General features: G+C 40.9%; 3 protein-coding genes, 2 long non-coding RNA genes and 2 gene segments (V, D, J or C); 3 read left to right on the plus strand and 4 right to left on the minus strand.

The window, feature by feature from the left end:
* LOC122868479 overlaps window positions 1–16,409 on the minus strand; it is a 253,183-nt gene extending 236,774 nt beyond the window's left edge. Inside the window, 2 exon segments of the mRNA XM_044180515.1 lie at window positions 933–1,237; window positions 16,215–16,409. Coding sequence (XP_044036450.1) covers window positions 933–1,237; window positions 16,215–16,263 — 354 coding nt within the window. The 5' untranslated portion in view covers window positions 16,264–16,409.
* Window positions 1–27,940, minus strand: part of LOC122868505 — a 249,715-nt gene that overhangs the window by 221,205 nt on the left and 570 nt on the right. Inside the window, 1 exon segment of the V gene segment in view lies at window positions 8,835–8,841. Coding sequence covers window positions 8,835–8,841 — 7 coding nt within the window.
* LOC122868482 overlaps window positions 1–27,940 on the plus strand; it is a gene marked incomplete at its 5' end in the record, with an annotated part of 296,170 nt that overhangs the window by 197,320 nt on the left and 70,910 nt on the right.
* The window catches only part of LOC122868508 (immunoglobulin mu heavy chain-like), a 193,920-nt gene that overhangs the window by 102,414 nt on the left and 63,566 nt on the right, over window positions 1–27,940 (plus strand). The window contains 1 exon segment of the mRNA XM_044180531.1: window positions 16,511–16,517. Coding sequence (XP_044036466.1) covers window positions 16,511–16,517 — 7 coding nt within the window.
* LOC122868494 lies at window positions 13,186–13,724 on the minus strand. The segment is given in 2 exon segments: window positions 13,186–13,490; window positions 13,581–13,724. Coding segments are annotated over 2 exon segments (345 nt in total).
* On the minus strand, window positions 21,419–24,331 carry LOC122868516. Its single transcript, XR_006376132.1, has 4 exons — window positions 24,055–24,331; window positions 23,207–23,389; window positions 22,877–22,962; window positions 21,419–22,153 (listed from the first exon to the last, which is right to left on the minus strand). It is a non-coding gene; the product is annotated as an uncharacterized LOC122868516 (long non-coding RNA).
* LOC122868515 lies at window positions 26,029–27,523 on the plus strand. The gene is made up of 3 exons (XR_006376131.1): window positions 26,029–26,155; window positions 26,250–26,298; window positions 27,053–27,523. It is a non-coding gene; the product is annotated as an uncharacterized LOC122868515 (long non-coding RNA).

A 27,940-nucleotide genomic window follows, 5' to 3' on the forward strand; every position in this document is an offset into this window, starting at 1 on the left:
GAGGAGCTCAGTCACACGGGGAGCTCGAGTAGAGCCGCTGCTCCTCCACGTCGAGAGGAGCCAGCTGAGGTGGCTAGGGCATCTGATCCGGATGCCTCCTGGACGCCTCCTCGGGAGGTGTTCTGGGCATGTCCCACCGGGAGGCGGCCCGGGAAGACCCAGGACACGCTGGAGGGACTATGTCTCTCGGCTGGCCTGGGAACGCCTCGGGATCCCCCCGGAGGAGCTGGAGGAAGTGTCTGGGGCGAAGGAAGTCTGGGAGTCCCTGCTTAGACTGCTGCCCCCGCGACCCGGCCCCGGATAAGCGGAAGAAGATGGATGGATGGATGGACTGTTTTTTTTACATAATCAACTTTTAAAAATGTATCTCGTTCATGTTGGACTGAAGTTTGTCAATTATCTGAGTGGAATGTTTTGCTTCAGTGTTAAATGGTGAATCAGCTTAATTGTTCACTAATATTCTGCTTTCATTACTTTCAACATATCGCTTATCATTGAGAGCAGAAAATTGACAAAAGATGGTGATGATGATGGTGATACACATTGTATCATAATATTTTTTTTTTTACAATTGCTATTCCATTGCTGAGAATCTTCTGCAGAAATGTCCAGACTTCCAGCACCCCTTGTGTCCAAGAGGGACGTCTAATCATGTGACTGGTGGTAATAAACTTTCCACCTCCATGAGGAAAAGATTTCATCTATGGTGTTGAGTAATGGAGAGGAGAGTAAGGCAGCTTTTTGTTTTCAAATGTTACCAAAAGGAAATCGTCATACATGTAAGACATGTGGATAGATTCATCAGACTAATACGGAGAATCAGCAGAATTGCAAAAAAAAGTGATACTGAAGAAAGTGAATGTTCCCAGTGGTGGTGGTAAATAGAGGAAGTAGTTTTTGTATGACTCTCCTATTATTGTCTCTCGCTGTGTCTCTCTGGCACAGTAATACACTGCTGTGTCCTCGGTCTTCAGACTGTTCATCTGTAGATAGAGTTTACTGCTGGAGTCGTCTCTGGAGATGGTGAATCTACCCTGGACTGACTGGGAGTAATAGATAGGAGTACTAGCTGTGCTTATGAAAGCGATCCACTCCAGTCCTTTTCCAGGAGCCTGTCTGACCCAGCTCATATAGTAGCTGCTGAACATGAATCCAGAGGCTGTACAGGTCAATCTGTGAGATTCTCCAGGCCTTTTAACCACTGGTTCAGATTCTGTCAGAGTCTGACCATCAACACCTGTCAAGAGGATAAAAAACAGCACATGAATGCAAGAGAAATGTTTACAAGATAGAGTCTACAGCCATGCAGGCGGCTCTCCTACTACAGTCACAGTGGTGCTTTGAGTTACAGTTTTTTCTGAATGCTTAAGCGCTAATCGTGATTCTTGTAGCACAATTTCTAAAACTATTAATACGTATAGCAAAACCACTCACTGAGTTTGCAAAACTAAAAGCACAAACACTGCTTTGCACTCAGTTTGCAATTTTGTAACACACACTTTGCAAAACTGTAGGCACAATTCACTGCACAACACTCTTTTTGCAGAACTTTAAACACAACTCACTTCTTACACTCAATAACCAAATTTCCAACACACTCCTAGCAAAATTATACACATGTATGGCTATCATTAACACTATTTTGCCAACTGTCTGGCACACTTTCACATGTGAAAACAGTTTTAGATAATTAGTTCACTTTGCAATCAGCCTAAGCACTATAAATAAGCCACAGGTGAGCTGTCTGTGTGGAGTACAATGGAAGGAGCAGTAAGAGTGAGAAGAGTGAGAATCAGAGGAGGCCGAGGGAGAGGACGTGGAGGTGAAGAAGTTAGAGGAAGAGGAAGTGGAGGAGCAAGAAGAGGACGAGGAGGGGAAAGAGGAAGGGTAAGAAGAGTAAGAAATAGAATAACTGATGACATCAGAGCTACAATAGTGGACCATGTCATCAACCATGGGATGACCCTGAGGGAAGCTGGCCAAAGGGTTCAGCCTAATTTGAGCCATACTCTAATGAGAAACACAACAGTACCATACATGCAAAAATACTGAAATTGTTACTTTACAGAATTGCTAGACGTCCAGATGTTGGGGGCAGAGGAAGAATGTTCACTCCAGAGCAAGAGACCCATATAGTGAACATGGTGATTGCCAATAATGCAATAAGACTGTGCAAAATACAGCAGCGCATAATTGATAATGACACCATCTTTCAAAATATACACAGTGTAAGCATTTCTGCACTAAGTCGTTTACTTGCGCGCCACAGAATAAGAATGAAGCAAATTTCCAGAGTTCCTTTCGAGAGAAACACAGAACGTGTAAAGCAAGATATGACTATGTGCAGGTAAGCTATAGTGTCATTGGTTCTGAATTTGGAAGTGCATACTGTAGTGCTGTGCATGGGCCTGATGTGTTGCATTTGTTTTGTCTTGTCCAGAGAGTGATGGAACTAGAAGCAGATGCCATGGGACATGAGCTACTTTTTGTAGATGAGGCTGGTTTTAACCTCAGTAAAACCAGGAGACGTGGCAGGAACATTTTTGGACACCGTGCCATCATCAATGTCCCAGGACAACGTGGTGATAACATAACCATGTGTGCAGCTATAAGCCAAAATGGTGTTGTTCACCATCATGCAACCATAGGCCCATACAACACTGCACACATTATTGCATTCCTGGACACCTTACATGATATGCTCACTGTTCAGAGACCAGAGCATACCCGATATGTCATCATATGGGACAATGTTAGTTTCCATAGGGCTGCTTTGGTCCACAACTGGTTTACAGACCACCCATCCTTCATGGCACTCAACCTCCCTCCATACTCTCCATTCTTAAATCCCATCGAGGAGTTCTTCTCTGCCTGGCGCTGGAAAGTGTACGACTGTCATCCTCATCAACAGGTAGCCCTTTTACAGGCAATGGAGGAGGCATGTGGAGATATTGACCAGGCATCATGTCAGGCCTGGATACGGCATTCAAGGAGATATTTTCCCCGGTGCCTTGGACTGGAGGATATCGCATGCGATGTGGATGAAATTTTGTGGCCGGACCCAGAAAGACGACATGATTTAGGCTGATTGTCTTTTTTTTTCTTCTTTTTTTTTGTGAAATTACTATTTTGTGTTCTGACTTTGTCTTGGTTTTGATGAGTGTGAATAAACACCAATACTTGAAGTTTGGATCCTTGTATGTTTACATGACACTATGACAACAGTATGACCTCAAATTGACATCTGTACACAGAGAAAGCAAAAGCCAGATATGTTTTGTATTCACACCATCAGTGTGTAGTTGGCACATTGTGTGCTTAGTAGATGATGGCTTGTGTTTACTGTTTGATACGAAAACACCATTTTTACGAAGGTGTGAAGAGTCAATCCAGCTGTGTTCGCTTTTGCAAGAGAACTACAATGTTTTGATAATTGGGTGAAAGGTTTTCTTATTTGTGTGTAGAGTTTTGCAAAAATAGCCAATAGTTACAAAAAATTTGCTTAAGCAATCAGAAAAAACTGTAAATGCTAACATCAGGATGCTAACATGCTCACAATAGCAATGCTAACATGCTGATATTTAGGCTAGCTTGTATAATGTTTACCATGCTCATCTTCTTTGTTTAACATGTTAGCATGCTAACATTTGCTAACTGGTAATGAACACATTGAAGCCTACAGATGAGGCTGATGGGAATGTCATTAGTTGTGCAGGTATTTGGTCATAAACCAAAGTAGACAAGTTGAAGTTTTGACCTGATGATGGTGCTTCATCAAAAGATAAGGGATCACCAAAGTCAGTAGCAGTCATTCTCTGGGGACCATGAAAGTCTGTACCAAGGTTTGTGCCAATCCATCCAGATGTTGCGATATTTCACTGGATGTGTAAAAACTTTGACCAGCTGGTGGCGCTTGAGGAAAAGTCAGGGGATCGTCAAAATCATGTCAATCCATCCATTAGTTTTTGAGATATTTCAGTCTGGACCAAAATGGTGGCCCAACAGGCCGACATTGCCACCTCTAAAACCGTGCCGCTAGCATGGCTAAAAGTAGTTATTGACTGGTGTTCATTCATTCATTTGTTACCCTATTTGTATTAGACATCCTGTGATTGGGTGGGCCTTAGTGGGTGGGCACAGGCCCACATTCTGGATTGATATTAAAATTAAACAATCACATTTCACCCCCAAGAGGGAGGATCATTTTATCAGTAAAATAGTGATGACTTCTGGCAGCTAGAAGGCCTGAAGAAGCCAACAAGAACAGCAGCTGTTTCAATCGAGCAAATTGGGGGTATTGTTGCAAACACTGTTTTTGTGACTGAACTTGGATGAACATTTTAAACTGGTGGAGAATGGAAGACATTTGGCTGACAGTAGGAGATTGGAGATTTAGTTTTTAAGATTTAGGTGATGGGTGAAGTTTTTGAGATCATTTTTTAAATTTATTTGTCATGTGTTCAACTCACATCAAGGCAAGATGGTGAGTCTACTTTTTTCCCCTTGTGTCTAAGTAATTGGCATGTTAGAAAAAAATCTTTAGACTTTAGAAATAATAAACTCCCAGTAATTATACTTGTCATTCTAAAATGAGCTCTGCAGTTGTTGATCAGGTTTCTTTATTAAGGTTTGTAAAACTACACCAGACAGTCACAAATTACATGAGAGTTGCTGATGGTGTGTTTGTAATGAAGGAAGAAATTGCGTAGAGCTCCCTCAACAGGTTTAAACAGGGAACATGAAACACAGATGTATTTTGAAAGAGTATTATTTCACCGAGAGCAGGGGAAAATCATTTTAATGTAGATTATTTGGATGAGACAGGTAAGAACATTTTCTAACATGTTCAGCTAAAACCTCTTTAAAATGTATTAAATTCATGATTGATGATAGTAAATTAGCTGACTGAAGTATATTAAAATAATTCAAAATGAGGATGAAATGTTTGTAATGCAGAAATGCAGTTATGAGTCAGATAATAAGGAGGAGAAAGTGACTTCATGAGGATTTATTTCTAATGTAGTTAGACTACAAGCTTTTAAAACCAAAGTTGTGAGCTGAATCTATTCCATCACTTGAAATGTCAAATATACATACATAGTACACTGGTGCCATGAATACACGTTTTTCAATTAATACAAAGAAATTCCATTATTTGTTTCATTTCTTGTTAGATAAGACGGTGTAGTCCCTCATTCGTCCAGGAGTGTTCTATCGTAGAAAAGGTTTCAGTCGTAGTCATCTGGACACTGTTTTCAGAATCAAGACGTTTCGGCTCCCATCTGGAAGTCATTCTCAATTGTGAAAAAATGGGACGGGAACTAGAAATTTAAGCTACTCTGTGTTACATAAACCCTGCCCTCAGGAGGGAATCTGCCTGAGTATCTGTTAATAGCTAGTTTCACCTGAAACTGACCTAATTGTTTCCAAGATGGACCAGTAATCAGTAATCAGGCCTATTGTTATCTGGCTGCATCTACCTCATCACTGTTAAGTACCTGATTAGCATGTGATAGGCGTGACCAAGGTGATAATACACTCTGATAGACTTTGGGCAGATTGAATCTCAGACCACCATTTCTGTTCAAAGAGGGGTTCTCTTTTTTCACAAAAATGGCTTCCTTGACACCTCTTTCAAAACAACTCTTCTCTCTACTTAGAATCTTCACCTCGCTGTCTTCAAATGTGTAGTTTGTAGCTTTTAGATGCAAACGCACGGCGCTCTGCAATCCTGAGTTAGCGTGTCGTCTGTGCTGATAAAGTCTTTTGTGAAGTGGCTGTTTGGTCTCACCAAACCAAAGGTGTACTGTTCTTTGCAGTATTCCTCACTGCATTGAACTGAGTAAACTACATTGCTCTGTTTTTGTGTGGGCAACTTGTCCTTAGGGTGAACGAGTTTCTGTCTTAAAGTGTTGCCTGGTTTAAAGAAAACAGGAACATCATGCTTGTTGCTTGTTCTTGTTAGATGAAGAGTTTTTTAAAATGCAGTTCTAAGCTGAAATAATGCTGTCATTAATTCACATGAATATTGGGAGTCAGACAGAGAAGAAACTTTTTGGAAAATGCCTCCACTGTATATTTAATATTATTATTGTATATTGTAATGAGCCATGTTATATTTGTAGCACCCATACAACCACTCTGTATGTTACATACGTGAGAATGAGGGTGCTTGGGTTTGTTGTAGTTCAGGTGGATACCACAAAGGTGCACCTAATGAGTTTCTACTCAATTGTAAAACCTTTTGACAGGAATATTTAACAATAATGAGACCCAGAGATGGTTTTTAGTTTAGAAAATAAATGGGTAAAACCCTTGTTTAATGAATCAAAAGGATTTGGCAAATGAAATATAAAGCTTCCCCTAAAACACAATATAAAAGTCCTTAATTATGACAAAATGTACAAAAATAAATAACCAAAAGATATCCCAAACAATTAAATAATAATCTTAATCCCTTTAAATCACACGTTTTATACCAAAATAAGGGGTGTAAAAATCTTCCTCCCTTATATCTTTCCTAAATATTGAGAATGCACAGAGAACTTTACAAAAACGTGTCAAGTGTCCTGTAACAAGTGTTAGCTAATGCAGTGTTGGGCCCAGTCACACATACATGCTCACATGTTCCAGTTTACTCACCACGGTACCGATTGAACGAAGAAAAAAGAGAAAAAACAAAGTTGCAGGCCTGTTTTGGTCTCGCAAAACATTGAGTGCGCTGAACTGACACTTACAAAACATTGAGAGCGTCGAAAAGACTGGTCCGGATACGCAGGTGCGGTGCGATGAACCAACAGCTCTGCCTCGTGTGCGCCCGCCGTGGCTAGCTAGCTCGGCTACCTCCGATCGCGGCGTCCGCTCCGTCAGACGGATCGCCGGCCTCGTTTCCCAGTCACAAACGGTCCCCTTCTCTGAACCTCCCTCTCAGTTTCGTCGACTTTAGTGGCTCTTTTTAGCGTCTTTTTCCTTCTCTCTAAACGTGCGAGCGTCCCGTGCTCCCCACGGGTCCAGCAAGAGAGAGCGAGCCAAAAAAAACGAGCGAGGGAAAAACTGCTTCCAGCACTTTTCATCCGTGTCGCTCTAACCCGTCACGTGTACCCCGTTTTTACGTGCATGCAGCCAAACACTACTGACAATACAGCGTGAATACTCAAATGACCAATAAAAAGCGGTCACATAAACACAGGAAGGATAAAGTAATAAAAGGATAGCTGCATAAAACCTCTGATAATATTATTTAACAAAATAATATAAACTTTAACCTTTAGTTTTAATCACTGTCATGAAATAAAATAACAAATTATTGATCTCCCTTTAATCATGTAAAATAAATTAGTATTTACTTATTTGAAAATCAGTTGTCACTTATTTACTTAAAGTAAATAAACGTTTACATTTTAATAGTCATGTCACTGGGTTTTGAGAGTAAGAGGGATCAATCATAACCCACCCAGTTTCCCTTACACTATAATACCCGAATTTACCACTGGGCTACACCCTCCCCCTTCTAGACAATTTTGATGCCCTCATCAAATTAAACCTTAGAGGACTCTAATAGTCTTAAAGTCAAGGGTAGAGGCCAGATTTGAACAAGTGAAACACAACGCCATGGGGTGGCACCAGAGAGTTTGACATTGACTGCTTCTGGAGTCTCTGTATAATCCACTTCCCACCAACACTCCATGGCTTAAGACTGTCACAGGGTAGTCACAGGGCTTGCCAAGTTCATCGTAGCTCAGCTTGACCACTGGACGGATGATTCTTTTTGAACGCTCAACTTGTTCAATCTCAGCTTGAGTGTCTGGATAGGAGTTGATGTCTGCTCCCCCTTCTAGAACGTTGACTTCAGGATCAGCATTGGAAGGCAGGTTTGGAAGATCATTGACCACTGTCTCTATCTCAACCGGGTCTTGAGCTTGTCTTTCAGGTTCGGGGACGATTGGCTGGGATTGTTTCGTGGACAGTTCTGGATGTGTCAGTAACTTTTCCCAGTCAAACTCAACGGGTCTTGGCAGGTATACTTCGTCATATTCTGATTCTGAAGACAAATCTTCATCGTGGTTGTTTGTCTGTACTGGTTCTTTTGTCTTCTGCTGGAATGCTCTGGTCACAGGTCTTTGTTGTGGCTCCACTTCACTTTCGTCGACAGGGAGTCTCACAAGGTATCCAATGGGTAACAGGTGGTTACGATGAATAGTCTTTTCTGCTCCCATGCCTCTCTCTGGCTTGATCTTGTAGACCGGTAAGTTGGGTAGCTTCTCCACAACAATATATGGTGAGGGTCGCCACTTGCATTTTAATTTGTGCTTGCCTGTGACTCCAAAGTTTCTCAGCAGCACCCTATCGCCTTTGTCAAGGACTTGCTCTTTGACGTGCTTGTCGTGTGCTTTTTTATTTCTTTGATGGTTCTTGTCTGACGATTCTGTGGCAAGACTGTAAGCTCTTTGGAGATCTTTCTTGAGCTTAGCAACATACTGATGGTAAGACTTTGTCTTTTGGTTGTCCTCGGTCACACCAAAACAGATTTCTACCGGCAAGCGAGCTTCTCTGCCGAACATTAGCAGGTAAGGCGAATAACCAGTTGCGTCATTTTGAGAACAGTTGTAGGCATGGACCAACTGACTGATCTTCTGACTCCATTTTTGTTTTTGCTTTGGGTCGAGTGTGCCCAGCATTGACAAGAGTGTACGATTTAATCTTTCTGGTTGCGGATCTCCCTGTGGGTGGTAAGGCGATGTTCTTGACTTGCGAATGCCCAACATCATCAGAAGGTCTTGGATCAGTTTGCTTTCAAAATCACGGCCTTGATCTGAGTGTATGCGGGCAGGGAGTCCATAGTGTACAAAGTAGCGCTCACATAGTATCTTGGCCACGGTGGTCGCTTTCTGATCTTTGGCGGGAAAAGCTTGGGCGTATCGAGTAAAGTGGTCTGTCACTACAAGGATGTTGGCGAAACCTTGGGAGTCTGGCTCAAGTGACAGAAAATCGATACAGACGAGATCTAGAGGGCCTTGACTAGTGATCTGCTTTAAGGGAGCAGCTTTCTGGGGAAAGGCCTTGCGAGTAATACATCTGCTGCAATTTTTGATGTACTGCTCAACCTCAGCTCCCATCTTCGGCCAATAGAACCGGCTTCTGATAAGTTCGATGGTCTTGTCCATGCCCAGGTGACCAGATTCATCATGCAGGGATCTCAAAACCATCGGAACATACTCTCTGGGCAGTACCAGCTGCTTTACTTCAGTTCCATTTTTCTCAACCTTTCTGTAGAGCAGATTGTTTTGAATGAACAGTTTGCTTGCTTCTTTGTTCAACAGGACTGACGTTGGATTGTCGGGGCTGGTGAATGATGGACCACCACGAAGTGACTGTTTGACTGGAGCGATAGTAGAGTCAACATCTTGAGCAGTGACAAGATCTTTGTGACTGAGCTGACTCAAAGAACCAAGATCCAGCCGGACTGGGTAGGCGAAACACTCTGGTATACCATCAGGTGACAATCCGTGTGACTCAGCTATAGTTGTGGGCTCTGTTGGAGTTTCACAGCACTTGATCTGCTTACACAGAGCTTGAACACTTTCATTCGTTACGGTTTGCCAGCCTTCTTCTGTGGTTGAAAGGGGGTTGCGTGACAGGGCATCGGCATCGATGTTGCTACTGCCAGGCCTGTACTGCAATGTGAAATGGTAAGTGGCAAGTGCTGAGAGCCAGCGGTGACCTGTCGCGTTGAGTTTGGCAGTCGTGAGGATATAAGTGAGGGGGTTGTTATCGGTTCTCACGGTAAACTGTGCTCCATACAGGTAATCGTGGCAACAGGTCTCAAACCCTCGGGGTACTCTTGGTTGAGGACAGCGCCGAGCCCATGACAACTGGCATCAATGTGAAGTATGTAAGGCTTGGTGGGGTCGCCGAATGCCAGCACCGGTGCGTTTGTGAGGCAATGGATGATCTTTTGGAATGCCTCTGAACAAGACTGGTCCCACCGGTCACCAAACGGCTCATTGACTTTGTAGTAGGTCTTGTCTGCTGCAGAGGTAGACTTTCGCTTCTTTTGGGTGGGAGGATAACCTTTGCACAGCTCTGTAAGTGGTCGAACGATGATGGAATAGTTTTTATAAACCTGCGGTAGTAGCCGCAGAACCCCAGAAACGACTGCAGAGAAGAAAGGTCGGTTGGCTGCTTCCACCGCTTCACTGCTTCAACTTTGTCCGGGTCTGTGGCGATACCATGCTCGGAGACAATGTGCCCGACGTAGGTGACTTGTGAGCGACAGAACTGGCACTTGTCGAGGGACAACTTGAGTCCAGCTTCTTCAAGACGAGTGATGACTTTGAGTAGTCTTTGCTCATGCTCCTCCAAAGTCTTGCCGAAAACAATGAGATCATCAAGATAGACAATGACTTCAAGCATGTGCATGTCGCTGACTGCCTTTTCCATTAGTCTTTGAAATGTCGCAGGGGCCCCTGTGATCCCCTGCGGCATCCGCTCAAACTGGAAAAATCCCAGAGGACAAATGAAGGCGGTTTTCTCTTTGTCTTCCTCAGCCATCGGGATTTGATAGTAGCCGCTGCGCAGATCCAACACTGAAAACCACTTACTGCCAGACAAGCAATCGAGAGCGTCGTCGATACGTGGTACAGTGTACTGATCTGGGATAGTTCTGCGGTTCAGGGTGCGGTAGTCGACACACATACGAAGTTGACCATTCTTTTTACGTGCAAGGACGATGGGTGACGCATATGGACTTCTTGATTCTTTTATGATCCCAGCCGCCAACAAACCTTGCAGGTGACGCCGAAGATCATCCAAATCCGCAGGGGCAATACGTCGAGATCGCTCTCTGAAAGGAGTGTTATCGTTCAGGTGGATGTGATGCTCTACCCCTCTAGCCAAACCGACATCCCACTCTTCAACAGAGAACACATTGGAGTGTTTGGCAAGCTTTTGGCTCAGCCTCTCTTTCCACTCCTTGCTGATGGGGGACTCACTGAAGTCAAACAGAGAGGGATCCATAGCTGGAACAGATTCAACTTTAGGGTTTGGTGCATCTGTCACAATGTCAGCGACGTGAAGGTAAGCAATAACGGTGCCCACTGGAATGGCAGTTTGTTTTAGAGACTCATTACGCAGAAGCACCAGGAAGTTGTTTGGATCTAGCATCTTGGAGAACAGCACAGCGGGCTGGACCAGTACACTTGGTGGAAGAGCAAGTGAGTGGGCTCGTTCAAGGATGAGTATGCTGTCTCCGATGTCTTGTTTTTCTTTGACTTTGCAGATAGCAACGTATTCAGAGCCAGGAGGGATGCTGAGAGGACCAGGGCCAGACCACTTAACTTCAGCCACAGGTAAGTCTTTGTTGTCTTTTGTAGACGTCACTGCAGGAACAGGTAAGTGGTTCTTCTCTTGAACTTGGATGTTGACTGAGTTGATGTTCTCTGTGTCTTCTGTCTTTGTTCTGGACTTAAAAGGCTGAACCCCCCTGACGTTTGTGCCGATCAGGACAGGTATAGACTCTGAGCAACGTGGATCAGGGCACACCAGGGCCAGGATAGGAACAGACTTGACTTTGTAACACTTGGACATTTGTGGCAGCTCCAGCTCAACTTGGATGTAACCTTTGTATGGGTAACTGCGCTCTGACTCACTTAGGCCCCATATGGCTAGACCGGTCACAGAGTTTAACTGAATGTATGAAAGGTGTTCGGCATACCAGCTGTCGAAGATGATGGTAACTTGAGAGCCACTGTCCATCAGCGCAGTGCAGGGGTTACCATTGATCTTGACTTGAGCAGTGGAGGGTGGTCCCACGAGTCCCTTGGGCAAACTGTTGGTCTGTACATTTACAGAGCTTCTCTTGACACTCGCATTTGTGTTCTTTGTTCTTGTTTCGTTATCAGATTTGTAGTTCTGCTTGTACTTTCTTTGAGCTTGCAGCAGTTTCTGAATTACTTTGGGATAGTTCTCAGGAGATACACACTTATTTGCAAAATGCCCATCTTCGCCGCACCGATAGCAGAAAAAATCACTTGGGTCTCTGGCGGTAGAAGGTCTTTGCTGCCAGGGTCTGGACTGGGTCTCTTGTGGGCAGGTCTCAGTAGCCGGACTGTACTTAGGCTTGACTGACATGACAGAGACTTGCTTTCGGAGCTTGACTACTTCTTTCTTTAACGCTTGAACATTCTTGTCTTCTGAGTTCTCTGCCGCCGGAGTGACTGAAGGCGGAGCGCTCGTCGAACGGTGACTTGACATGGCGGCGGAGACAGAGAGTTCACTTACTTGTGCTCTGAGTTGGTGTATTTCGGCTTTCAACTCTTTTAACTCTGTGTCAGGGGTCACAGCAGCACTTTTGGCGTAGACGGCTTTGGGTGGATGGAGTCTGCGACGTGAAGCTTCCTGCTCCTCCTCCAGGCGTATCTCGTTCAGCAGCTCAAGAAAAGTGGGAGGACTGTCTCTGCGGTCTCTCAATCCAAGATTTAATATCATAAGATCAGATCTGATGGCCCCTTTAATGAGTTGATCAAGACGTGCTTTGTCTGCTGCCGATGACTGGAGTCCACCCTTTTGAACAACTGTATTCAGGACTCTCTCAAGTCATCTCAGGAACTCAGAGAGTTTCTCGTTGGGGTGTTGACACATCATTCTGAAAGCAAAGTAAAGTTCTTCACCACTCTCAGGGTTGCCAAAGGTGGTCTCAAGAATGTCAATGTAGTCCCTAGAGGTTGCAGATGGGTTGTTGAAACGGACAGCTTGGAGGATCTCAAGTGCAGGACCCTTTACACTTTCCATTATTCTAATTTTCTTTTCTCTTTCAGGACGATCACATTCTTCAATCATAAGTCTGGCTTGTTCAACCCAGTTTTCCAACTGTTCTTCTCCCAGGGGTATGGGCATGACCCCTGAGAATGTGCGCAGTCTTCTGTAAAGGCTGTTGTCACCATGTGTGGGCTTACTGGTCATTTGCAGGATATCACCAACCGCTCGAATGATAGCTTCAGTATACACTATAATACCCGAATTTACCACTGGGCTACATATTCCTTTTACTTTTTCATTGCTAAATACATCTCTTTCTTTCTTTAACAGTGAGCTGGTGTTGAAATCATCAGTGGTCTGAGGGCTCCTCCTCTGGTGGCTTCATGTTACAAGTGAGGGGTTTTTGTTCAGGTCTACTAATGGTTTGTGTTATTGTGGCTCTCTGGCACAGTAATACACAGCAGTGTCTTCAGGCTGCACATTCTGTCCGTTTAGAGTCACAGTGCTGCTGGAAGAGTCTAAGTCGATACTGAACTTGTTCTTTAGTGAATCTTGGTAGGATGAATCTCCATCAGCTGCACTTCCAATCCACTCCAGTCCTTTCCCTGCAGGCTGTCTGATCCAAGCTGTGTAGTAGTCGCTAACAGAATAAGAGACCTGACAGGTGATGGTCAGACGTTGACCTGGCTGCACAGTCACAGAGGCTGGCTGTGTCAGCTGTTCACACTTCACACCTGTTAAAAAAAGAAAATGTTTAGTAACACATGATCAAGTTAAACTGCAAAAGAAGAACTGCTGACTTTGACAAATCCAGAGAGACTCACATCCAGCTGCCAACAGCAGCAGCAGAGCTACAGAAAACATGGTTGATGTTGAAACTGACGTGCTGTGAACTCCACTGACAGCCTGATGGGAAGTTTTTATAGCTGAGTAACAAGGAAGGTCTCTGAGTTTGCATAGAATCAAACACATGAAGCATCAATGTTGGTCTAACTGGAGCCAATAGAAGAGTCTGTTGACTGTTATTATATCTGCAGAGTGAAAACATGCCTGGAAATCACCTCTACTTTAAATATGATATTTTAATTTCATTACACACTCAGTTGTGACATTTTGAAAATGTCCCTGCATTTACAGAAAGGAAACAACTGTTAACTTTGCTTTTCTGTAAACTACTAATGCCTAAATGTATTGTACTGACAACAATTCAATAGTAAAACATTATGTAAATTCTTAAACATTGGCTTTTTTTTGTAATTGCAGCATTCAGTTAATCATTTATTTGCTTAACTACTTTACATTGGAGGTTAAAGACACACAAGTGAAAGAATAGAAAGAATAAAGAATAGAAAATATATATTTGCATTTATTTTTCAACTTACTGTACTTATTTATTTACTGCAAACAGAAATCCAGTGACAGCAGCCAGGATCGTGTAAATAGTGTGAAAACTTAGGTGTGATGCTGCTGGTTTGCAGGTTTGTGAAAAAAACTTTTAATGGTTTCAGTGTTTGCAGATGTTTGACGGCACAGACAAAAAGAAACTTGGAGCCTCCAGAGGAAAACAGCTGCTCAGGAACTGAAACCTGTGTGACAAAATGCAAAAAAAACCTAAAATCTCACCACATCTTTTCTAGACATTTCTCTGCAGTTAAAACGAGAAAATTATTCTTTGATTACTATATTATTATAGTTTCTTCAAACATGAAAAATCTCTCTATATAAAGAACACAGTATACACAATATATGTAGGATTCAAGTAGATTCAACTTTGTTTGTATCCGTTAAACTTGAATATGCTGTCATCACTCCACTTCTCCTCCACTTTATAGATCACTGCTGTCTTCTCTCAGAAATGGTTTGAATCAAACTACAGTCTGTGATGGAAAGAGTGAAATGTTCTTCCTCTTCAGTTGGTTTGTATTATAGAGCAATATGAGTCTGTTTCAGAGTTATTTTCTCATGAAATGTAACTTTAAAGCCAGTCATACATCAGTGGTACTCAAATGTCTGTGTGTTGTATCATTTTGAATGATTTGACCTGAGGACATGAATCATGTGAGACAGTGCAGGGTCTGTCAGCCCAGTGAGGATGAGAAAAGACAGAGTTTTTGCTCCAAAATCCCAGAAAATGTTTCTTACTGCAGGATCAGTTGTTCGTCCATCTTTAATCACAGTCTCACAAGCACCAGAAAACACAGCAGCTCCTTCAGGCTTCCTGCTGTTCATCTTGAGATCTACTTTCTGTCTGCTGAGATGAACTGACACAGACAGATGGAGCTGCAGTCACTGCTGATGGTAAACACCTTATAGTCCAACTTTACTGTTCCAAATGTGCTGAATCAAGTTGACACATGACTTTTGTTTAGAAAAGTTTCAACTATCACAGCATGCAGTGGACATGACCAGCAGGAGTGTTCAGCTTCAGTTCAGTCCAGGGTTCGAGTGTCAGTCAGTTCAGATCAATGAGAACACCAGATCTGAGAGTCTCCTTTTAGTAACAGAGGAGAGAGAATCTTGACACTGACTGCCCTCTAGTGATTTTATAAAGGAAAGTGCAACATTATTTTTCACTCCCATATTATGACTCTCTTTAGTTTTGACATTATTTTCACATTTTAATGTTTCTTTTAAATAGTCAACTTTTAAAAACGTATCTAGTTCAGGGTGGACTGAAGTTTGCCAATTAGCTGAGTGGAATGTGCTGTTTTGCTCCAGTGTTAAATGCAGAAAATCTGCCAAATGGTTGTGGTTATTAAATACAGCAATGTCTCAAATAAACAGGTGAATGTTCACTAATATTCTGCTTTCATTACTTTCAACATATCGCTTATCATTGAGAGCAGAAAATTGACAAAAGATGGTGGTGATGATGATGGTGATGCACATTGTATCATAATATTTTTTTACAATTGCTATTACATCCCTGTCAATCTTCTGCAAATATGTCCAGACATCCAGCTCCCCTTGTGTCCAAGAGGGACGTCTAATCATGTGGCTGGGGTTTTTTTTTTTGTCTATTTTTAAGGCTGTAAAATCTGTTCAGTCAGAATTTCAGTCAGATTCAGATCTCTCACTGTGTCTCTCTGGCACAGTAATACACTGTCCTCGGTCTTCAGACTGTTCATCTGTAGATAGACTTTACTGCTGGAGACATCTCTGGAGATGGTGAATCTACCCTGGACTGACTGGGAGTAATAGATACGAGAACTGCCTGTGTCTATATAAGCGATCCACTCCAGTCCTTTTCCAGGAGCCTGTCTGACCCAGGCCATCCAGTGGCTGCTGAATGTGAATCCAGAGGCTGTACAGGTCAATCTGTGAGATTCTCCAGGCCTTTTAACTACTTTGTCAGAGTCTGACCATCAACACCTGTCAAGAGGATAAAAACATCACGTGAAATTAGCTGGTGACAAAAATAAAATAAAAATAAAATAAAGATCACTGAAGATCTTCACCTGCCCAGCAGAGAGTTAAAAGCAGCAGTCCTGTCCTATAGTCCATCATGTTAAACTGTGTGTCCACTGTTCTCTGTCATTCTCTCTGCAGTCAAATAAGTAGAGGTGGAAGACATCTGATTTTTGCATTGACTCCTCCTCACAGGGAGGAGAGACCTGGGTTGGACTTGGCTTTCAGTTTATCATTTGATGAAACTGGAGATTCAATGATCGGGAGTCATTCCTCAGTCAGTTAATTCAAATGTTGTCTGACATGCTGTAAGCATATTGGACAGCAGATGAGCTAAATAATCTACAGTATTCCTCTGATCACCAATATTCACTGGCATTTTTGAAAATCGCTTTATTGTCATCTCATCATGTTACACCATCCATCAATGTTTTGAATGTATATTTGATTGTGGACATTTCACCTTTCTAATGATCTTCTGATGCAGCCAAGTTCACTCTGTGATCAAATGTTTTTCAGCTAGTTTTTCTTTTCAAACTGATTTCATATAATTTATGAGTTTAAAATATTTAGATATCTAATATTGAGATATATCAAAGTGCTTTTGCAGGTGAGAAAACCCAGATGTCATTAAGATCACATTGCTGTTTGTTGTCTGTGCAGGTTTTTGTGCAGCTGCTCCACTGTCTTCAGTCCAAGTAGATGTGTTTATTCACTCAGTCCACTAATCAGCTACCAGCACGGCTGGCTGCACGGGTCTAACCGAGCTAACTAGGTAACAGCAGCTAACAGTTCCAATTAGCAGCAGTTAGCAATAATAATAATAATAATAATGAATTACATTTGTATAACGTCAGCGTTTTGTCTTTATACCCAAAGTGCTTCACAGTGAAGGGGGGAAACTCCTGGTCCATCACAGAGAAAGTGACTGTGAGAGTTAATTGTTCTGTGTGTGTCTGTGATGGACTTCAGGGTGTTTTCCTGTCCTGAGCAGGAATGCTGGGACAGGTTTCAGACTTGACTTTGTAATGTTTTCTTTTTTTTTCATTTTACTAGCAAGTTCCATAAATCTGTTGGAAAAATAAAACAGTATCTTGTAATCTTCTCACATATGAGTGTTTTGTGTTTCTAATCACATGTCGTTTCCATTTACTGCATCAAGACCAAGTGACGGATCACTTAATCCTCACAAAGCCTTTGCTGCTAGATGGTAGTCTTCACTCACTTTTCTGACTTCTATTAAACAGCTGGCATGTAAACCAAAATGTCCCTCAAGCACATCAACAAGCTGACTTTATTAAACATCTTATGAAGTGAAATTGTTCATCTGGTAGCTTGATATTATTCTCAAGAAGGACACGAAGTCATTGTAATATTTTTAAATAAATCGTAGAAAAGGTTTCAGTTGTAGTCATCTGGATACATCATGGAAACAAAAGAAGGTCAGTTTCAGGTGAAACTAGGCAGGGTAAACAGCAGAAACTCAGGAAGCCTCCTCCCTGAGGGCAGGGCCTAAGCAACACAGAGTAGCTTAAATTTCTGAGTTCTCAGACCATTTTCACAATTGAGAATTACTTCAGGATGGGAGCCGAAACGTCTTGATTCTGAAAACAGTGTCCAAATGACTACGACTGAAATCTTTTCTACGATGGAACATTCCTGGACGAATGAGGGACTACACCGTCTTATTTTTAAATAACGTATTATTTTATAACATAATATACTAATTTAATTATAATAAACAAATAACTATAATGATTGAAATAAATAAATACATGTATTGAATTAGTTTAGAAGAAGTAGGTCATCTATCAGCCCCTAGTAGTTCAAGCTGTGCAAAGCTCATTTCACATGTACATTAAAAGTAACCTAGATAAAAATATATCAGATGGAGCTTTCAAAATAGCTATGGTTAAAATGGCTAATTTAAGCGGCAAAAGAGGGTAAAATATATACTAATGGAATATATGGTGAGTGAACAAATAATTAATAAAGATAAAAATAAAGATGATACAGTAAATGTGCTTAAACGCCACATTTCTGCAAATTTATGAAATTCAGTTTCTCTAAATCTTTCATTGTGTTGTTACTGCCCTTAAATGCAACTACTTTTTAAAAAATATATACTGTATATATATTGCTCTGCTGTGTCTTCATTCAGTTTGCTAAAGTGCGCCCACAATTTAGAGCTTTTGATCCTGTCTTTATCCTCTGTTTGAAGTAACCGCCTGACATGTGCAACTAATCAGGGACCAGCAAGAAACACAGGGGGAGAGATGATACAGTTGGCAGCCTGAAAGTGCTCATCAGCTATGTTAGAATGAATTAAAGTGAATCATGTTCAAATACTGATAGCGGTATTTGATAGCAGTATAGCAGCAACAGTTGTCAGTTCTCCTCCTTAATCTGCTGAGGATGCTATAAATGCACCTGGTGAGGATGATGAGGAGTTGTAATATTTTAACCTTCATGTTCTCGACTCTGCGGCCTCTTATAATAAATAATAATAAAACTTTATTTATAGAGCACTTATCAAAACAAAGTACAAAGTGCTTCACAACAAGAAAAATAAAATAACACAGTAAATGACGAAATATAAAGAAATAAAACACATAAAAATACAGAAAAGCAATAAAATAAACAGTAAAATAAACAGCCAGTTCACGTAAAATCAGGATATGCTTTCAGATAAAAATGTGTTTTGAGACGAGATTTAAACGAAGACACTGACTCAGACAACCTAATTTCTTCGGGCAAGTTGTTCCAGAGCCTCGGGGCCCTGATAGCAAAAGCTCTGTCCCCCTTAGTTTTCATCCTGGACTCAGGAACAGACAGGAGACCCCTGCCCGAAGATCTCAAACTACGTGAAGGTTCATAAGGGATTACAAGGTCTAAAATATAATCTGGGGCCAGGCCATGAAGAGCCTTAAAAGTAATCAACAAGATCTTAAAATCAATCCTAAAACCAACAGGGAGCCAGTGTAAAGAGGCTAAAACAGGTGTTATGTGGTCATACTTCTTGGTCCTGGTTAACAGCCTAGCAGCTGAGTTTTGTACAGTCTGCAGTCGTGTCAGAGCTTTTGATTAAGACAAGTGAACAGGCTGTTACAATAATCAAGGCGTGAGGAGATAAAAAAGCATGCACAACAGTTTCTGCATCACTAAGATTTAAAATAGATCGTATTTTTGCAATGTTTCTGAGGTGATAGAAACATGATTGGACAAGCTTAGTGATATGTTGCTCAAAACATAAATTGCTATCAAACAGGACACCAAGATTTCGTGCAACAGGCTTGATATGTTGTGACAGGTTACCAGTGGAAGGCAGTATTTGTTTAGTGATGTGTTGGGGCCCAATAACAAGGATTTCAGTTTTATTTGAGTTGAGCTGAAGAAAATTTATCGACATCCAATTTTTTATGTCAGACAGGCAGTCCTGCAGAGAACTCAGCATACTCAGTGGGCTTGACAGGGAGGTACAACTGTGTGTCATCCGCATAACAATGAAAAGAAATACCATGTCTGCGGATTACATCACCCAAGGGAAGCATGTATAAGGAGAACAATATTGGTCCCAGAATTGAACCTTGAGGCACACCATACTTGATATGGGAAAAGGATGACTTGAAGTTATTAATGCTAACACAGAATTTCCTATTGGACAGATAAGATGCGAACCAGTCTAGTGCAGTTCCAGATATGCCCACCCAGTGCCTCAGTCTCACTAAAAGAATGCCATGATCAATTGTATCAAAGGCAGCACTTATGTCCAACAGCACAAGAATTGAACACATGCCTGCGTCTGCATTCATTAAAAGGTCATTAGTGACTTTGAGAAGGGCTGTCTCAGTGCTGTGGTGTTGACGAAAGTCAGATTGGAACTTTTCAAAGGTATTATTGTTTTCCACAGCAGCAAGGAGCTGCTTAGATACAAGTTTTTCGAGAATCTTCGAAATAAAAGGCAATTTGGATATTGGGCGGTAGTTATCCAGGAGGGTGGGATCAAGCCCAGGTTTTTAAGACTGGCTGGACACAAGCTGTTTTAAAGAAATCAGGGACGCAGCCAGTAGACAGCGAGCTGTTAAAAATAATTTGTAAAAGGGGCAATACAATCCATAACTTCCAATAGAAACCTAGTTGGGATTTTGTCCAGAGGGCTGGAGGATACTCTCATAAGAGACATGATGTCTGCGAGTTTGGGCAGAGTAACAGCAGAAAAATTGCTCAAAGAATCCCTGAGCGGGTGATCCACATCTAAAAAGGCAGGATTGGGGGTGATATCAGATCTTATTAACTCCACCTTACCAGCAAAGTGCAAAAGAAACTTTTCACAATCAGCATCACACTCAGCAGGGGCACAAGGAGAGGCAGGGTTAACTAACTGATCCACAGTCTTAAACAGGAATCTGGGGTTGTGCTGATGGGCAGAGATAAGTGCAGAGAAATGGCATGTTCTTGCATCCTTCACCATCCTATTATAAAGGCGTAATAACTCTTTCATGGCCACAAAGTGGACCTGGAGACGTGATTTCTTCCATCTGCGTTCTGCTCTTCTGCAATTCTTTTACAGCTTCGAATACTGTCATTTAACCATGGCTGTTTTCTAGTCTTTGAGTTTTGTCTATTTTTAAGAGGAGCTATGAGATCTAAGGTTGAAGAACACTGGTAGTTAAAATAATCAACCAAATCGTTGGTGTTGGAGGAATCGGGAAACACACTGCCCGGAGGATTGAACCGTGTACAGAATTTTGAGGCACTATGCTCATTAAGGACGCGTGTGTACTTAGAGTGGGATAAGACAGAAATAATATCCCAGTCAGTCAAGCAGTGGCAATGAGTGACACTCCTCAGATGGAACAAAAAGGAACTAGTTACAAGGCCAAACTCATCACACAAGATCTCAAAGGCTTCCAGCTCCTTCTGCTGTGTGCTGCCATGATGCTGTAGATACCAAGAATAACACTGATATGAAACTATCCATCTCTATATCCGCCATGAACTTATAGCTCTGCAGCGTACAGCAGAGCAAACAACATAACACACAAATATACTTGTACCTGTATTTGATATCTCTGTTAATTTATCCGGCTTCATCACGGTGTTTCACAGTTGTGAAAAATGCTTACGATGACACTTTTCTGAAGATAGTTTGTGTTGCCTTTGTGTGTGAGGATGTGTGTCTGCTGTATGCATGTGTGCCGCTTCACGCCTGGATACATGCTGATATGCAAATAAACACAGTGAAAGATGAGTCTCTTGCTTCGAGGAAGTTTATTCGTAGCTCTGACGGTTTCTACAAAGTTTCACTGCTACAGGTGTGGTCCCAGAGGTGCAGAGAGAGGGGAAGTGACTCTCTAAAGATGATATGTTTAGAAACTCCAGGAAATTGAAAAACCTTCAGAGCTTAAACTGATAACAGAAGTTTACGGTACGTTGACTTGATGTGGTGTTATTTTAGATGTTGTGAACAAAATCCTCAGAAGCTTTTTATGTTGATCACAAGCATACTATGACTCATATTCAAACTCCCTTTAATGTTTGTGTCTGTACAAATCTCATCTATTGTAAGTATCATATCTACCGAATTAATGATGAAAGCAAATATGATCAACAAAATGACCAAAAATGAAAAGCAAAGATTTCTGTTTCTACTACAGTACAATTTGTTATTTACATATCAATGACAAGTTAATGCTACACTTCACTAACACATTTTAATGAAAAGTAATCAAGAACCTCTGTAATCATAATGTAACAACAATCCAAATGTATTCATATCAACAATTGCAGTTGTATTTTAGATTTTTCTACAGGTTACAGAGAAATCTATTTTCAGTGTTTAGTTAATCATTATATATGACGACCATTTCATTTAGCAGATGTACAGTAGATCATCGATAATGTACATGTTTTAAAAAAGACAAAAAACAAATGAAGACCTGTAGTCGTCTGCGCTGTGCATCCATCTCATCCTCTACCGTCTCTTCACCTGAAAAAAAATGAAACAATTAAAATCAATATATTATATTCACTTGTCAAATACAGAGTGTTAAACAGTGGTGAGGTTTGACTGATCACTTCAATCTGGAGTTTCACCCAGCTGGAGAATTGACACCCAAACGATCTCTGTGTCTTCAGTACAGTAGATAGTTGTGGCCAGCAGGTTTGCTGCAGGCGACTGGTGTTCTATAACAATTATATTAACTGCTGGACCGGATGAGTGGTGAAAAAAAGGTTTATCTTCATACACCCGGACACTGTAACTGCCTGTGATTTGTTACTTGGATGGTATCTGTAATGTGTTTGATTCAATAAAGTGTTGATAAATCAGTTTGTGCAGTGGAGCATCAAAACAAACCAGCACATTTTCTGTGGTTAGAGACGCTCTCCACTCTGCTGCTGCTAAATGTTGATCAGTCTCACCTGTGCTGGTTGGCTGTGCCATATATTGCTGATAATGAATTATATATTTGATTTTTCTTATTTTTTGTCTCTTTTGTCTAACTTTATTAAACTAAATTCATGCAATGTTTTTAAATGCTTTCTAAGAAACAGCTGCGTTAAAAACATCTGTCTGCTATGTTTTCTAGTTTGTCCAACATCAGTATGAACCTAAATAACACCATGAGCTAAACTTCTCGACCACCAATAATCACATTTATAAAAAGAAAAATAAACTAGTTAGTAAATATGTTATTTAAATGTGTCTTACCTGAAGATACTGTGACTTCAGTCCCACGACCCCAGTAGTCGAAAGCATCACAGTGCTGCATCTCCACTCACTGCTTGTACAAAAACCTCACGGTCCAGAAAAATGTGTTAAAAGCTCATTAAGTGTATGAAATACACAGAAATCCTGGTCAGTTTTATATCCTGTCGTCCTGTGAGCACACGTTTTGTGTTGATTCTTAATCAGTTCTTTAAGTAAAGATTTACTGGAAGATGACATTTACATCTCTGCACTAACTGTGACTTTAAACTACTAATTAACTGACTTTTAACTACAAATCTGCTTATTAAAAATGATAAACACAGTAGTTACCTCATATTCCAATGAGAAATATTTTGTCCTGTCCTTTTTTTCCATCACAAGAAAGGGAGAGTGTCAGATTACTGCTCTTAGGTTTTTGTATGGATCTATATCACCGTGCCGACCAGCCCATCACAGTGAAAAACCCTAATACAAAAACCACACACTGTTTCCTGCACTGGAGAGTCAGGGGACCTGTGTTGTCAGCAGGGAGAATAAAACAAAACTTAAATTCCAATCAACAAAACTATATTTAAGGTTTTAAGTTGGTGAATTTGCATTATACTTATTTTATAATCAGTTAATTATTGTTTAATTTATAATCTGTCATTATCTGTCATTAATATACCATGACATGGCTTATGTATATATTTTAATCTGAAGAACTGAAATTAAAAATTACTCATATATACATATATAAATGATTTACTTTTAATATATTGATACAACACCAGCCCACTAAATGGTGGTTACCATCCTTTGTTCAGACCATAATGTTGGAAAAAACTGTAGCATCATAATCTTTAAAAAAGCTATATTGGTTTAAAAAAACTACAAGAACATTCTCATTTTAAAGTAGTTTTAATAGTTTTTAAAAATAAAGAAATACTAAGAAATACTAAGCTTTTAAACTCTCAGCGTGTTGAGGGACTTGAACACATCAAAATGAAAACAAACAATCAATAATATAGCGAATGACATTAAAGGGGCAATAAGATTTGGCCAGAATTTTATTTAATAACATTCACAAAATGAACTAACCTCATCAACAGAATGTGAAGAAGTAACAGTTTTGACGTTATGTCAATGATGTAAGTGTATTGTGTTGCAGAGATATCTACTGAAATTAGCATGCTAACCTGCTAGCCCCGGCCCGTCCTGTGTTGTAATACCACTTGTGCCTCAAGAGGCGATAGTCCGACAGTACAGCTCAGGTAGTTCTAGCTGGGAGATGTGTGCCAGCAGCGAGTTTGCTACGTTACACAAGCTCTCTTAGATTTTTTAGTCTAATAAATAAACAAAATAAACTCACACAATGTCATCAAAGGAAATATTCTCACACCTATTTTCCTTATTAAACAGAAAAATACAACCGTCACCTTCTAAATTCACATTTCTCTTTTTCAACGAACTAAGAGCAGCTTAATCGCCTTGTTAACTCATCATAAAACACACTTCATTCAAACTCTGCAGAAACAAAATTAAACTCAGCAAAAAATCATCTTGGTTAGTCTTTAAACTGTCCCAACAATCCCCAACTCTGGTTTGGTGGAATTAAATCCTTAATCCACCGCGTTAGATGTGAAAAATGTTCTGGCTCTACGCGCTGTCGCTGCCTCTCTGATGCACGACCCCCCTTTCAGTCCTCTTCCATCCTGGTTGAGCCGCTGTAAATCATCTCGTATTGTAATTGTATTCCCTGTCATCAAACTGGCCTCTGTCGGTCCCGGTCTGGCCGTGTTCACTGGGAGTCTGCTGATCCCGGTTCCGTTGCCCGTTCTGGTGCCCATTCTTGACTGAGTCAGCTTATAGGACCGCTATGTTAGCTGCTAACTTTAATTAATGTCATAAAATTGATAAATACAAACTGAAAATATGAAATATGAAAGCAATGATGAATGTTTAAATTTGATTGGAGCTTTGTGTAATATGGTCTTTTTGGCAGCCATCAGCAGATATGAGGGGTCAAGAAAGACTAAGATAATTCTTTGTTATTGTTCTTACAGATAAAGTGCTGCTCAGCCTCATAACAGGAGATGATCAACCTGATGGTGTGTAAACTCCACTCTTTGTTTCAGTTTAGGACAAGCTGTGACAGAAGCATAGTGTGGGGAAATGCATCAGATATTCTGAATTAGGGGGTGTTTTAAAAACAGCTTGTATAAAGTGGTTTTACAACACTTTCTATCAGTGACTGTCAAAGTCACATCTGCAGTGGTTTGTGAACAGCTCTGTGGCTTCCTGTGTCACTGTGGCTTTCGAGCACAATAATAAACAGCAGAGTCTTCAGTCGTCAGGCTGTTCACCTGCAGATACACCTGGTCCATGTTGTTGTCTCTGGAAATGGTGAAGCGATTCTGGACTGACGTGGAATAAGCTTTAGTGCTTCCACTGGGAGCAGAAATGTGGGCAACCCACTCCAGTCCTTTTCCTTCAGCTTGTCTGATCCAGCTGATAGCAGCATCATCATCTGATATTCCTGCATAAGTACAGGTCAGTTTGTGGGATTCTCCATGCCGCTTCACCACTGCTTCAGACTCGGCCAGAGTCTGACTGCAAACACCTGGGGAGAAAAGCAGTCTGATCAGAGCAGAGCCAATCAGAAACCTTGACATAGAAAAAGAAGCAGAAGTGTGTGTTCACCAGAAATGGATGACAGCATGAGAAACATTAAACATGTAGCTAAAGTCATTCTGAAAATGTGTTGCATGTCTGGTCAGTGGTTTGGTCTCTCTTCCTCAGTTTGCAGTGAGATAAATAAAGATGGAGGAGATCAAGATTTGCATTGACTCCACCTCACAGTGCTGAAAAATAAGAAGAGTAAAATTGATATTTATCAACTGAAGGGATTTGATTGATTTACTCAGAAGGTATTTTTGTTTATTATTTTAAGATATTAATTACAGGAGTGTTCTGCCGAATATTTGCTTATTATATGTGTTTTTTAATTGCAGTTTCAGGGCTGGTTGGACGAGACACACAAAATAAACTGAGAACTGAGTGGATCCAGCATTTGGTGCCTGATTCCGAGCACACAGCTTGTAACAGCAACATATGATCCATTTCTTACATGAATTAATGGCACACAGCTAAACTGGAGTATTGTGATGAATCTTTCAGCCATTTTATGGCCAGAAGTGAGGAGTTCAGGAGTATCAGGATTCAGTCAATCTTCCAAACCGCTTGTCTTTTTCATGGTCACAGGGTGGAGCTTTTCTCAGCGCTCACTGAACAAGACAGGTCGAAACACATGTACAGACAAACACATGAGCACACATGAGCACTTGAAAAAGTTAGATTAGCCATTTTACCTAAATTGCATTTGTGTTGACAGGGTGAGGAAACCATCACAGACACTCTGAGGATGGAGGAAAATATTAATTGTAAGTGTGTTAGTGGTTTCCTCACTGCCATTACATCCAGGTATGTTCCATGTAATGTTCCATTACTGGGATCAGTATTAAAAATGCAGTTAGTCCTTGTCTGCCCTCTAGAGTTTTAAAGAGGGGACTGCAACTCATTTCCATTTCAACACAATGTAACTCAGTGGTGAATCCTTAAAGATCCTCCACTAAAAATGTGTTTTTCTTATGTTTAAGTTCCCTAAAATGTCAGACCTTGACTTTACTGACTTGTTTCCATGCAAAGTTTGTCACTAGAGAGGTGTTTCCACATTCCTCTACTGAAGGGGGGGATGTGTGTACACTTCCCTAAAATCTGGGATTCAAACAAGCTAGATTTGGGACGTCACAAATTCGAAAGACAACAGCAATGCCACGGGCAAAGAAACCTGAAACCTCCAGCGCAGAGCGGACTTGTGAGTACAGAGAGCGAGAGTTTGCACTAAGTTAGTGAAGTGAAAGTTTTGACAGCAAACAAGGTCGAGTGTGCAGTTTTTGGATGTAAACAGGACCTGAGCTTCCTTCCACTATCTACTAGGTAATAAGAAGAGTAGATGTGCTTCCAGCCCCTTTTAAGTGGAAAGCCCGTATTAAACAAAATATTAATCATAGCAGAGTATGTTACATACTTTAAAACATGTCTGGAGGGGAACTTGAAAATATAGAAAGATGGTTGTGTTCTGTCAACCTGTCCAGGACGTGTCTCATTTGTGTATATTTCCTCTTTTACAAACAGGTTCTGTCAGAGTCTGACCATCAACGCCTGTCAAGACAAAAAAGAAAATATTCACTAGCTATACTTGAGCAAAAGACAGATTCAACTAAAGATCTTTTGATATTTTTTCACCTGTCCAGCAGTAAGTTAAAAGCAGCAGTCCTGTCCTATAGCCTACCTGTAATGATTCCATCTCAGAAATGAAATCATTGTGCTACAGAGTGCCTGTAGGACACAGTTCACATTGGGAAATGTGTCACTGTGGCACTTACGTCCAGTACTCCGTCAAGTGATGCAAGTCCACTGCGGTTAAACTGGCTGTTGCCACATTTGTCACTAACTGTAGTGGATAGGAGAGACCTGGATTGGACTTGGCTTTCAGTTTATCATTTGATGAAATTGGAGAATCAATGATCAGGAGTCATTCCTCCAAGTCAGTTAATTCAAAGTTTGTCTGCCATGCTTTAAACACCATAAACACATATCCAACTTTGCTTTTAATAAAAATTCATGATGTTCATTTTAGTTCAGAAATCTGACACATTTACAAATAAGGTTTATTCAAATTAGTTCAAATATGTATGTATGTTGGTATCATGGTTTCTCATTACTCCCTGTAAGCATATTGAGCAGCAGATGAGCTAAATAATATACAGCATTCCTCTGATCACAAATATCCACTGGAATTTTTGAAATTGCTTCATTGTCATCTCATCATGTTACTTTAAACACCATAAACACATATCCAGCTTTTTCTGGTTGTCTTATTATAAATGCAGCTGTTGCTGTGAGTCATGATAAACTGTCCCAACACACTGACAAATAAAAAAAAAAAATGATGAAGTGTGTTTCATAGTTAATTGGCCATCATTCAATGGGAAATGTGTTTTCAAAGTCCTGACATGCTTC

This window comes from Siniperca chuatsi, linkage group LG21 (assembly GCF_020085105.1).
Source record: "Siniperca chuatsi isolate FFG_IHB_CAS linkage group LG21, ASM2008510v1, whole genome shotgun sequence".
Classification (NCBI taxonomy): Eukaryota; Metazoa; Chordata; class Actinopteri; order Centrarchiformes; family Sinipercidae; genus Siniperca; species Siniperca chuatsi.